At 40.3% G+C, this 12,449-nt stretch overlaps 1 protein-coding gene across 1 annotated transcript; it reads left to right on the forward strand.

Annotated features, from left to right (window-relative positions):
• Positions 1–782: 782 nt before the first annotated feature.
• Positions 783–12,320, forward strand: prmt7 (protein arginine methyltransferase 7). Its single transcript, XM_080737828.1, has 17 exons — positions 783–977; positions 1,868–1,904; positions 2,077–2,226; positions 2,715–2,823; positions 3,108–3,220; positions 3,877–4,106; positions 5,141–5,321; positions 6,906–7,033; positions 7,247–7,385; positions 7,515–7,598; positions 7,729–7,776; positions 8,099–8,188; positions 8,876–9,037; positions 9,273–9,347; positions 9,670–9,830; positions 10,625–10,721; positions 11,461–12,320. The coding sequence occupies exons 1-17, from the start codon at positions 883–885 to the stop codon at positions 11,614–11,616; spliced, it is 2,055 nt and encodes a 684-aa protein (XP_080593954.1). The 5' UTR covers positions 783–882; the 3' UTR covers positions 11,617–12,320.
• Positions 12,321–12,449: the final 129 nt, after the last annotated feature.

Raw genomic sequence — 12,449 nt, forward strand, 5'->3', positions numbered from 1 at the left:
ATTAGTTTGGTCATTAAGGTCCACAGAATGAGAGGCCTGCTCTGCCGGAAACATCGCGAAAAAAGGTTATGGCCATTTGTATATTCACTGTCCCATTGACTCCACTACACAGGAAAGGAAATATATTATAAAAATGAAAGATTCTGCTTTAAGTAGCACGTGAGGGGTCAAAATGGAGAGTTTTCATGATTGTGAATCCATTGCAAGCATTTGTTTTGCACAAAAAACATTCCTTGGGCTAGAAAACTAACCAACAAAAGTGTGAAAAGTGATGAGTCATCACTTTTCACAGTCATCACAGTGATGAGTCATCACTTTTCACACTTTTGTTGGTTTGTTTTCTAGCCCAAGGAATGTTTTTTGTGCAAAACAAATGCTTGCAATGGATTCACAATCATGAAAACCCTCCATTTTGACCCCTCACGTGCTACTTAAAGCAGATTTTTTCTTGTTTCTAATATATTTCCTTTCCTGTGTAGTGGAGTCAATGGGACAGTGAATATACAAATGGCCATAACTTTTTTTCGCGATGTTTCCGGCAGAGCAGGCCTCTCATTCTGTGGACCTTAATGACCAAACTAATAGATAAAACAGAAATAAAAAGTGCGGCAGAACATCACAGGTCCCCTCCCATTTTGAGGGACTGGATCCCCGGCTATGGTTAAAATGAATGGTTGGGTCAAAACCATAGTCAAAACAACCACTTCTGGTGTCTGTCAGTGGCTGTCACGTGACTAACTGACGTAGTTGCCAGGAATATGTCTGCCCCCATAGCAGCAATGCTGGTTTAAGCCTAAATATAATCCTATTTAGATTAGGCTTGAAGGAAATCCTCATACATTTATTAAATTGCAACTTGACTTTGTTGCTACCTGCGGGACGATGAAGATTTTCTGTGGACGAGCGAACCCGATCTCGGGTGCTTTGGATTGGGTGGAGGAGAGCGAGGAATACGACTATCACCAAGAGATTGCCAGGTAACGTTAGCAATGTGCTGCTAGCTATGTTGTCTGTCTGCGTGTTGGACAGAGGTGGACAAAGTATTCACATAAATAAAAATCTACAAAGTAACTAGTAACTAAAGTTTTTAAATAATCGCAGTGGAGTAAAAGTCTAATATTTGCCTCTGAGATGTAGTGGAGTAGGAGTAAAAGTGCTGTAAACTGGAAATACCCAAGTAACAATACCTAAAAATTGTACTATATCTAATGTACTTAGTTACTTTACACCACTGGTCAATGGTGTTCATGTGTGATGATTGGCTGGCATGTTTTGGTTTATAGGCTAATCGGCAGTCAGATTCAAGCTCTGTCATACTTTTTAACAACATCATTAACATTCAACAGTGACAGTCCCTCCTGCAAGTAAAACACACCTGACATTCAACTGGTTCGATACAGGAATAGTGTGCTGATTTTTTCCCAAAATGTAAAGAAAGAAATCATTTTTTGGAAAATGTTTTGAAATAATTTAGACTCTAAAATAAAATATACTAAAATATTTCAAAACATTTTCCAAATGCATTGATTGATTGAAGACTTTATTAGAAGTTTTGCATAGGAAAAGGTACAGTTTCATGAATCATGATAGTACAGTTCACTGGTACAAGGTCAACTAAAAGTCTAAAAGGAGATCCTATAAGCTTTTCGGCTTAATTACACAGGAAACCTTTATGTATCTCATATAACATTGAATGACAGATGGATAGAACACAGTACTAGTATGCAGAGGATATCATCAATAGCAAAAGCATGTATACTCGAGTATGCATGTTTTGAACATCCACATGTATACTTACTTCAGACCTGAGCGAGCGGTTGCTCATTAACGGTTTTCAATTTCTGATGATAGAAAATCTGTCTTTCAGGTCCTGTTATGCAGATATGTTGCATGATCATGATAGGGTGAGTGTTGGTCTTCTATCTATATCACATCCTCCCTCAGTTATTGTTATCCACAGATTCTCCTAAAATTCACTATAAACTGCCATTAAAATACAGTATATTGTTAAGCTTTTCAGAGATATGGGGTATTAGGGAGAAAATGAAAAAAAAAAAAAAATTCTCTCTCTTCCAGAATGTGAAGTATTACCAGGGAATCCGGGCAGCCGTCTCCAGAGTCAAGGCACGGGGTGAGAGAGTCATTGTTCTAGACATTGGGACAGGAACAGGTCTACTCTCCATGATGGCGCTCACTGCCGGGGCTGACTTCTGTTATGCTGTGGAGGTGAGCCTAGTCGTCTTGTGTTGGAGGTGTTGCTGATGGATCAGTGGTCTTAGCAATGACTGTTCATACGGTATGTCATGAAGGCACGTGCATACATAGACATCAAAGGGGGCTTGAGCCCCTGCCCCTTTATATGTCTGTACAAAGTGCAGTGAAGGCAGTTTTTACTATGGTGAAAGAAATGCAAATGCCTCCTTTCCATGACATACCTGAAATCCATAACATTACGCCATTATACTCCAGTATTGACTTGATTATGTTTAGTTCAGCGTGGTATCAAGCACCTAAATTGGCCGACCTCCAAGCTCTGCAACGCGTTGCGAGCTTGGAGGTCTGCTATTTTCGATATTTCCACCAAAACGCCCTTTAGGCATTTTAGCCCCTGCCTCTCTAACATTCTCTGCACGTCCCTGATGTCATGTCATGTTTGATTCTGTGTCAGCTCACCTTCATCAACTGTATAAACGCATGGCTAATGTTGTCTCCAGGTGTTCAAGCCCATGGCTGAGGCGGCCCAGTGCATTGTGGAGAAAAATGGATTCTCTGACAAAATCAAGATTATCAACAAACACTCCACTGAAGTCACTGTGGGGCCAGGTCAGAGTCAACATAAATGTGCACATGTACACACTTTCAATTCAGAATTGTATTATTATTATTATTTTTACTTTTACTGCCTATAATAACATGCCCAAAAATAAATACCCCAGTTTGAAAGTAGTCATGTCTATGTCTATGGGTTTTATACATATTTATATTTAACCAATGAACAGTATTAGCTAATTATTCTTTCGGTTTCCTGAAAAGTAACTGTTTTGAATATATAATGTTCCTCCCAACAGCAATGATGAAATATGTGTTGTATTTGTGACTGATCACAGATGGAGACATGCAAACGAGAGCCAACATCCTGGTCACAGAACTGTTTGATACTGAACTGATAGGAGAAGGAGCTCTACCCAGTTATGAACATGCCCACCAGCACCTGGTTCAAGTATGTGTCTGTCTGTCTGTCTGTCTGTTGGTCTGTCTGTCTGTCTGTCTGTCTGTCTGTCTGTCTGTCTGTCTGTCTGCATCAGTGGTTCTCAACCTTTTCAGGCCGCGACCCCCAAAAAATCATATTTGAACTGGGGACCCCCCACCCTACGAGCACTAAGAGTTCTATAACGCAAGGCGTTGTGAGCATGTAGATCGGCTATTTTCACAATTTCTGCCTCTAATATCAGACAATTTAGCCAATGTTTAATTTGTCATTTTAGAGGTATTAAAAGGTCCTTAAATTGTCACTTTAGAAATGTGCATACCCTCTATGCACTTACACTTTATGTTGGTCTGTTTACTGTTCAGTGAGCAAACAATGTTGCACATTAAGTTAATCATATGAGGACCCCCCTAAATAATTTGGGGACCCCCCTGGGGGGCCTGAGCCTAAGGTTGAGAACCACTGGTCTACATGAAGGAAAAAAAGAGTTGAGAATGAGTCATAATTTGTGATTTTGTATGTTTTGTTTATGATGGCACTGTCTTATCATTTGAAGTGATGTATACATGACATATTTAATTACAGTTTCTCTCAAATCTGGAAATATTCATAAATTCCTTCTTTTAGAGTTCATATGCTTAATTGTTAACATATCCTCTCCCCCATAGGAGGGCTGTGAGGCTGTGCCCCACCGGGCTACCATCTATGCCCAGCTGGTTGAGTCAGAGCTGTTGTGGAGCTGGGCTCAGCTGCAGCCCATAGCGGTGGAGAACAGGAGGTTGGTGCCCCCCTCCACAGTGGCCTCCTGCGCTGGGGCCCATTCAGTCTGTGACATCCAGCTGAGTCAAGTGACCCCTGACAGCTTCACCCCCCTGGGTCCTCTCTGCACCATGTTCAGGTGAGAGACTGAGGCCCTGAAAGGGAAATAAGGTATTGGTATGGTAAAGTAATAGAAAATAGGTGGACTGTATTTAGGTAAGGTGAGGTCGCTGGTAATAGTAACTCACTTGAATCTGGTAATATAGAAGTCAGGGGCCAATGCCTAGACTTTGAATAACTTTAAACTGATGATAAAGTTAAAGCCCCTTTTCAATTCAATTTACTAAAGTAGTCTTCGGTTTTAAGTTCTTCTGGTAAATAAGGTAAAAGTAATATGGTAAATGATGAGATTCTAATCTTATAAATAAACTAACCTAATTAGTACATCGTAGAATCTGTCTTAAACTCTAAATTGTTGAGTGATTATCTACTGCTAATCTCTTGTCTTCAGTGACATTTATAGTCGAAGGTGACGTCATGCCGTTGACGTCACGCATAATGCTCATTTCCTCGACAACAGGCCCCGTTTATACTATGCCGTTTCCACGAGAAAACCGCAAAATGAAATGTCGGATGTGTCTCCTGTTCATACAGCATTTTTGGGGGTTGAAAACGGAAGATGGTAAATCCGGATTTTTGAGTGAAAATCTGTGAAACGATCCCCCTTGCGTTTCCATCTAAACGGGCGAGTTACAGGGAAACCGCAAAATGTGTGATGTAATGACTGACGCTGCAAAGCCGACAGCAGTGGAGCGCAGTGGAGCATACGCTGCCATTATGTAAGGACATGATGTCACACACTTCCAGATAGCGGGTCACTCCCACCTAGCGACCTGATGTGTACACTACATCGTTTTCAGTCTCGATCTGAACACTGGATTAAAATGTGAGAACGCATTGACATGTTGCGTTCTCTCTACAGACCGTTGTCGAGTAAACGTGGCCTGAGAAAGCAAAGTATTGATTATGCTTCCAGTTGTACGTCTGTACCCGATGTCTACTTCCATTGTAATACACACACAGAATCACAGATTGCTAAACTTTGTGCTATTTCTTTGGTTTCCAACATGTTTTCTATCACCAAAAACATATTTTTTACACTATTCTTGTCAGTGTGGACTTCAGTAAGCCAGTGAGCAGCGCTCCTCAAACGTACTCTTCCCGGTTCTTGGCTCAGTCCAGCGGGCGGGCGCAGGTGGTCATATCCTGGTGGGACATCGACATGGACCCTAGCGGAACCATCGTCTGCTCCATGGCTCCCAGCTGGACCTACCCAGATGCTCAGACGGCTCCGGTTAGTTTGTGTCTTGATACCGTGGTGTTGTGTTTACCTGGAAAACATAGCCTATATATACAGATCCATCTAAAATAATTAGAATATTGTAATATGATTAAAACATTTTAACTTTCATATAATATATGATAGGGTTTGAATATTTCACTGCATGCACAATGTATCTAGAATATTACGCATGCAGTGAAAATTAAACCCTTTTTTGTTTGAATTTGTATGGCATACAGTTGAGTTCATGCAAATCTAAAATACATTTCTCAAAATATTATAATATTACACGAGACCACTCATCTGCTGCTTTTTTATACAATATTATTATTTTTTGTATCTGTATGCAATAATATACCAGTGTTTCTCAAAAGGGGGTACTGCAGGGGATACATGAGAATGTTTTCTTTTTAAATGGAAATATGTATTTTACTGTTATGGTTAATGATAAGACATTGACAGACTTCGTGTGAACCTGCTCATATGTAAGTTGTTAAAGTGATCCCTGACTAATACGACAAATATGTCTTAATACATTATAATTGTCCTCTATAACTACAATGTAAAATTAAAAACACGTTAAATATTTTATTTCTTCTAGAAATAGCTAATCTTTCACTCAGTAGGGGAAATGCCTGTCGCAAGTTGATGATGTCATAAATGTCATGTGTAATTTTTATGGCATGCATGTGCAAAAAAACAAAACACATTTGAAATATTGATTTGATGCTCATATTAACCATAGGAAGTATTAAGTTTGTTTTTATTTTCACATGCATGCCATAAATTCCATAGGGATAGATCACAATTGACATTTATGACATCATCAACTTGCGACGGGCATTTCCCCTATTGAGTGAAAGATTAGCTATTTCTAGAAGAAATAAAATAATTGAGGTGTTTTTAATTTTACATTGTAGTTATAGAGGACAATTATAATGTATTGAGGCATATTTGTGGTATTAGTCAGGGATCACTTTAAACCAAATTACTTCAATAACCTAACTAGTGCAACTAGAAAGCAATGTTTATTTGTTTATTTTGAACATATTGGCATTGGAACTGGACTTTTAATGAACTTTTTTCGAAGCAAAACGCTGTAGTCAGGGGAAGGGGATATTGAGCTTTATAAATCAGTATAAGGGGGTACTGAGGCCAAAAAGGTTGGAGAACCACTGCAATATACTGTATAGTATATTATATTGCATGACAGCTTAAATTGAATGATAACGTTTTTTTTTTTTTTAATTACTGAATGTTATCAGTGTTTCTGGTGTCATATTTTACCATCACTGATGTCATCCTAATGTAATGTAATTGTCTTTACTGCCTACTATCCCGTACATTTGGGGTACCATTAATCCCAATGTATGTCTATCCACCTGTTTCCTTGGGAATTTACTGTAGAATTATGTGTGGGACACATCCGGAGAACAGCTGACATACAAGCTCACGTCACATCGCAGATGCAACCGTCGTGAGCTTGTAAATCACACTCGGCTGCTGGGCTGGAACTGCCGCCCACCTTCTGCGCAATGCACAATGGGATGTTGGAAACTTGTGGATGTGATGTTTTTTTTTGTTTTGTTTTTTCAGTGGCGTGACCACTGGATGCAGAGTGTCTACTTCCTGCCTACAGAGAGGAGGGTGACAGAGGGAGAAGAGGTGGCTCTCACCGTCTGCCATGATGATTACAGCCTGTGGTACAGCCTCCAGTCAAACAGGTGCACCACACTGCACACAATGAAACCGTCACATGCTCCTTGAAACACTGAGATTCATACAGTACTCCATATTGTCTTAGAAATGTTGTATGGGCTTCGCACCTTACCAAAACATCATTCTAGACCTTTAGAGGAATGAGTGAACTTGGCCTAGTTATTTTTGCTGTCTGTTTTAACTAAGCTTTTTGACCCTTTGGTTGATAATCCTCTCAGCCAAGAGGACACAAACACTGACGCACCTCCATGTCGACCCTGTTGTACCTGCCAGGCCCACTTGGTGTGGACACGGCCACGATTTGGGGAGCTTAATGACCAGCACCGTACAGAGAGCTATGTCAGTGCACTACGCAGCGTAAGTGACAGATGTCTGTGGTTCTATGTTAAGCAGCATTTGTACTTTTGTCATCCAAAACTATAAGGCTTTAGTGCCTTAGTGTTAGTGAATGTGTTATTGATATGGTTTGGTTTGTATCACTTCCAGGTGTTAAAGACAGACAGTGTGTGTCTAGGAGTCAGTGATGGGAGCCTCCTCCCTGTCTTCGCTCACATGCTTGGAGCCAAGAAGGTATCCAACACAGAAGTGTTTTACTTTGTTTTATCTGAATGATCTACATATCTGAATGGCTGTTTGGCTTATTTGACATCTGAATTCACTATGACCGATCACTAAATTGTACCTATGTTTGTCCATTCAGGTTTACAGTTTGGAACATTCTAGAATGTCCAAACAGGTTATTGAACAGGTAAATCATAATTAAATTACTATCAAAGATGAATGTGGTTTGAGTAACCAAACACTAAAACTGTTCTCTCTTACATACTAACTTTGGCTCTGGCAAATATGTGTATGACTTATATGTTGTGTGTGTTGATATAGGATGATTTTGGTAAAGGAAATAATTATATTTTCCAAGCATAATTCAGGAAAGATCATAGACATGGTTTATTAAATCGTTTAAATCGATTGAGTAATGTTATTAACTAAACAATGTTGGGGGGAAAAGTTACAAAATACAGGCGAACTCAAAAGGTCCTTCTTACACTAATATGTTATGTATTCTTCAGGTGTTAGAAGCTAACTCCATGAAAGGAGGGGTTCAGCTGCTAGACACCACACCTGAGCAGTTGACCAGTAGTGACTTAGGAGGAGAACAGGTACGTCTGGAGGGGACCATGATTGTCTTTGGGATAAAAAATGAACCCACCAAATATTTATTAACCCATTTAGAACGGGTACACATTATTGTGTATCATTATTTTATGCTTTAACTATTGAAAAATAGCAGATATACAAGCTCTGCTATTTTTGAAAAATCGTGAAAATTAGAATTTTGACCCGATTCTATAAGTGTCTTTTGAATCCTTCTAAGGTTTTTTGTCAGCAATCTGGCCAGCCATCGTCAAAGAAAAGGTCCTTTTCACTTAACTGGGGCTCAGTTAGTCTGTTCTTGAGAGACTACTGTGTCAGTGGTGCTCAAACCTTTTCATGTGAAAAGACCTGCATCTCAAAATATCTAGTTCCAGGGACCACCCAGAAGCAAAATTTGAGTTACAAACGTTCGCTTTGAAAATACATATATTCAAAGATTTGCACACATTTTCACGACTTTTTCAAAAAGCTCACACTGTCGTGCGCTATGAGCTTGTAGATCTGCTATTTTTCACTGGTTAAAGCATTCAATAATTCTAGGCCTAATATAAGATATTCTGTCATACATTATTCCCCTCATTACAATTTACCACAATCCTGTTTGGCATCTGTCCTGTAGATCTCAGTACTGCTGGGTGAACCCTACTTCAGCACCAGCCTCTTTACAATCCTGTGTGGCATCTGTCCTGTAGATCTCAGTACTGCTGGGTGAACCCTACTTCAGCACCAGCCTCTTACCATGGCACTCCCTGTTCTTCTGGTACTGTCGGACTGCCCTGGTGGGACTTCTACAGCCCACTGCTACCATCCTTCCCTGTGCTGCAACCCTCCACATGGTGGCAGTGGAATTCCAGGTAGAGACCGAGACTTCTGCAAATGCCAATTTGAGTGTTTTGTCAGGCTAATACCTCATATTTGAAAATTATTTTCTTTTTTATAAAACACTGCCACTTCACACATTAGAATCAGAATCACCAGTCACCAGTAGGTGGCACAAAAATGACCTCCCAATCATCTCTGTACCTTATACACACAGAACTGCGTGGTAGCATGATGGCGTAACCTTTCCACCTTGAACATTTCTTTTAGGATCTATGGAGGATAAGGGCACCATGTGGGACATGTGAGGGCTTTGATGTCAGACCCATGGATGAGATGGTTCAGGTAAATCCACTCCCTGTCAGTTGTCAGGTTACATCCAGTGATTTTAGTGATAATATATCTGTTCTGTGGTAGAATTGTTATGTGCACGCAATCCAAAAAGGATATTCTCACCCTATTTTATTTATTTTTAACAGCCGATTTGCTATTTTTGCAATTCGTTTTACGTAAAAAGAAAATTGGTTTAAGTGAACAATATAACTGTTAAAGTTCCCTTTCCGCACACATTTATTTCTGAAATCATATCATAATCTAACGTCTATTTCACTCTATATTTGTATCTTTTTACGTCTCCCCTCCCACCATGCATTGCATCTCTCTTCAGAAATCTCTGGACTTTCGTGAGTCCAGTGAGTCGGAGCCCCACCCCCTGTGGGAGTACCCCTGCCGTGCTCTGACCCAGACCAAAGCGGTCATGACCTTTGACTTCACACAGTGTGTCCCTCAACAGAAAGTCTGCAGTCAGGGATTGCTCCCCTTCATAAGGTACGGAGAATTGAAAGGCACCTTTATGTATACACAAAGTCAACTCAAACTTTTTTTTTTAAAGAATCAAAATATAATTAAACAATAACAAAATAATGTAATTATGGTGTTCTCCCATAACATACGGTCAATTTAAATCTTTGATTGCAGACCTACCCACAGGCCACAAGTGTCTGCAACTGCTTTATCTAAGGCTGTAATCTATCCCTGTTTTAAGGATTTGAACTTCAGGGGGGGTTTTCCGAACGGACGATCGAATTAATTCGATCGTCAGCGCCGCATTCTTCGAACCTACGAACGTTCGGTTACAGCCTTAGTTGTATCACTTGATAGGGGAAAGTTTGTTTTGTTTGTTTTATCATGTAAATAATGTGAAAATGAAATTGTACTGTGATGTATCTCGACGACACTGCAAATGAGGGCAACCTCAATGTCTTTTGAGAATAAATAAAGGTTTGAATTAATTAATTAATTATGTAAGAGCATTTACTGTAAAACAACACATTTTTTGTCTAGACAATGGCTTTGGTGTTATAGTATTCTTCCTGCTGTGACTATGGCTGTGGTGGGATAAACCTCCATCCTGTCTTGACTAATGGCTATGGCTCTGGGGATTTAAGCTGCTGCCATGACCCATTAAAATGGCAAAAGGTTTAATTTCACTAAAATGTTTTTTACTCTCTCACACAAAATGTGGGTCCATACATGTACTTATCGACTAAAGGGACTACATTATGTAAAAACAAAAGAAGTAAAGAAAAGTTTGAGGACTGGTCTGTTCTGGTCTGTTTCAGGAGTGGTTGCTGTCATGGGGTTGCACTGTGGATGGAGTACCAGCTGAATGATGACATCACGGTCAGCATGGGTCTGACTGGACCTATCAGTGAACAGGTAATATTAACACTGCAGCCCAGTCTTCCCGAGTTCATTTCAGCATTACAAACGCTTGACGAATTTAGGTGAATCCGCACAAGTTCTTAATAGTTTTTAGACCTTTCTGCCCCACGGAGCCAACGTCTTGGGTGCCAGAATACGCACATCTTTGAAACCGGCTCCCAGAGTGAATCAATCTGAAGACGCCAGCTTCGCGTCTCCGTGTGTACAGCCGAATACGCATAATTCCTGAAACTGACATTGCAGCTCCCTCTAACCCACACGCGCCCCTCCAACAACATTGAACATGTTGCGTTTGCGCTACTGAGTGAGCACGATAGGGCTTTTACTGCCAAGTGTACTCCTCCCTCCCACTCTACCACCGTCAGCAAGAAGTGGAAATGATGAAAAGGAAGGCAAAAAAATAACATCGCTCTCTTTTTTTTTTGCTTGCTTTGTGGCAGCTTTACAGTGCCACTCACAGGCCTGGCATATATACTGCAGTGGTTTTGGTGCTTTCTGGAGACAGTCTTGTCGTTCTCAGTGGTTTCATGTGGGCACACACATTTCTTGAGACGATTCCGTCTGTACAGTAAAAGACTGTATTGTATTCGTGTATATGGGGCCACAGTTGCTCATGTACCAAGCCTGTTCCGGTAGAGACATTATTTTCATCCAAGGAACATTAATACCCATACTGTATATTATTTATCATGTAACCGATGCCTTACTCTAACTTTCTGTTCCTGCTCCACAGGGTGCCTGTGAGTGGAGCCGGCACAGAAGACAGGGTGTCTTCTTCTTCAGGTCACCGTGGGAGAGCTTAGGGGACGGGAGCGCTGGAGTGTCTTACAGCTTCACCTTTGAACCCAGTTTAGGAGATATCAAAATGGATTTCACCGTAGAGTCATGATGAGTCCTAAATTGGAGATGGACACAGACCAGATGCCGTTCTCCAGTTGCCACTGCTTATACTTAACACTTGACTGCAATCTGTGATCATCTCACTGTAAGCCTTTGGTTGGCATCATTTGGGAATACAAAACGATCCATGTAAAAGCAGACCTTTAATCCCATCGTCCCCAACTTACTAATGCAATGGCCACACCTCATAGCTATGACAGCAAATTCATCGGATAACGTCACGTCACTGCACCGGCAAAAACTGGAGCCAGTGAAAGAGAGAAGGGGGAAACCGTTTCACAACCCTGTTGACCGATGTCTGTGTAATCCAGAACATAGTTTTAACATTTGAGGCCATGCAGTTGATTCAATTCACAAAGGCTAGTTAAACTAGCATTTACTCATGGAGCTCTTTAGTTTGCTAGCTTGGCTATTTACAGAGAACACAGATTCAAAGATTGTCACCTTACTTCTGACAGTACTGCCGAACAATTTATACTTAACTGTTTTCTGGTAACAGAATCAGCCTTGAAACAAGCAGAAAGGAAACATTTCTTACTACTCCTGACAGTACTGTAGAACCATTCATATTTCAACGTTTTCTGGTAACAGAAGCAGACGTGAACTTTGTTAACATAAAAAAATGTTTTTATTCGTTTTCTTTCAGTTGGCAAAACTCAGTAATACAGGTATACTCTGCTGGGAGAGTCAGATTGGAAATGGGAATACATTGCCTCAAAACATGTTTAAAGATGTTTTGAGGTAATTTCATAACATAAAAATAATTGATTTTATGGAGTGGTGTGTTGTATGTGAATTAAGATTTTTTTATTTGATTTATTA

Source organism: Nannobrachium achirus (assembly GCF_963921795.1).
Source record: "Nannobrachium achirus genome assembly, chromosome: 11".
In the NCBI taxonomy this organism is placed as follows: domain Eukaryota; kingdom Metazoa; phylum Chordata; class Actinopteri; order Myctophiformes; family Myctophidae; genus Nannobrachium; species Nannobrachium achirus.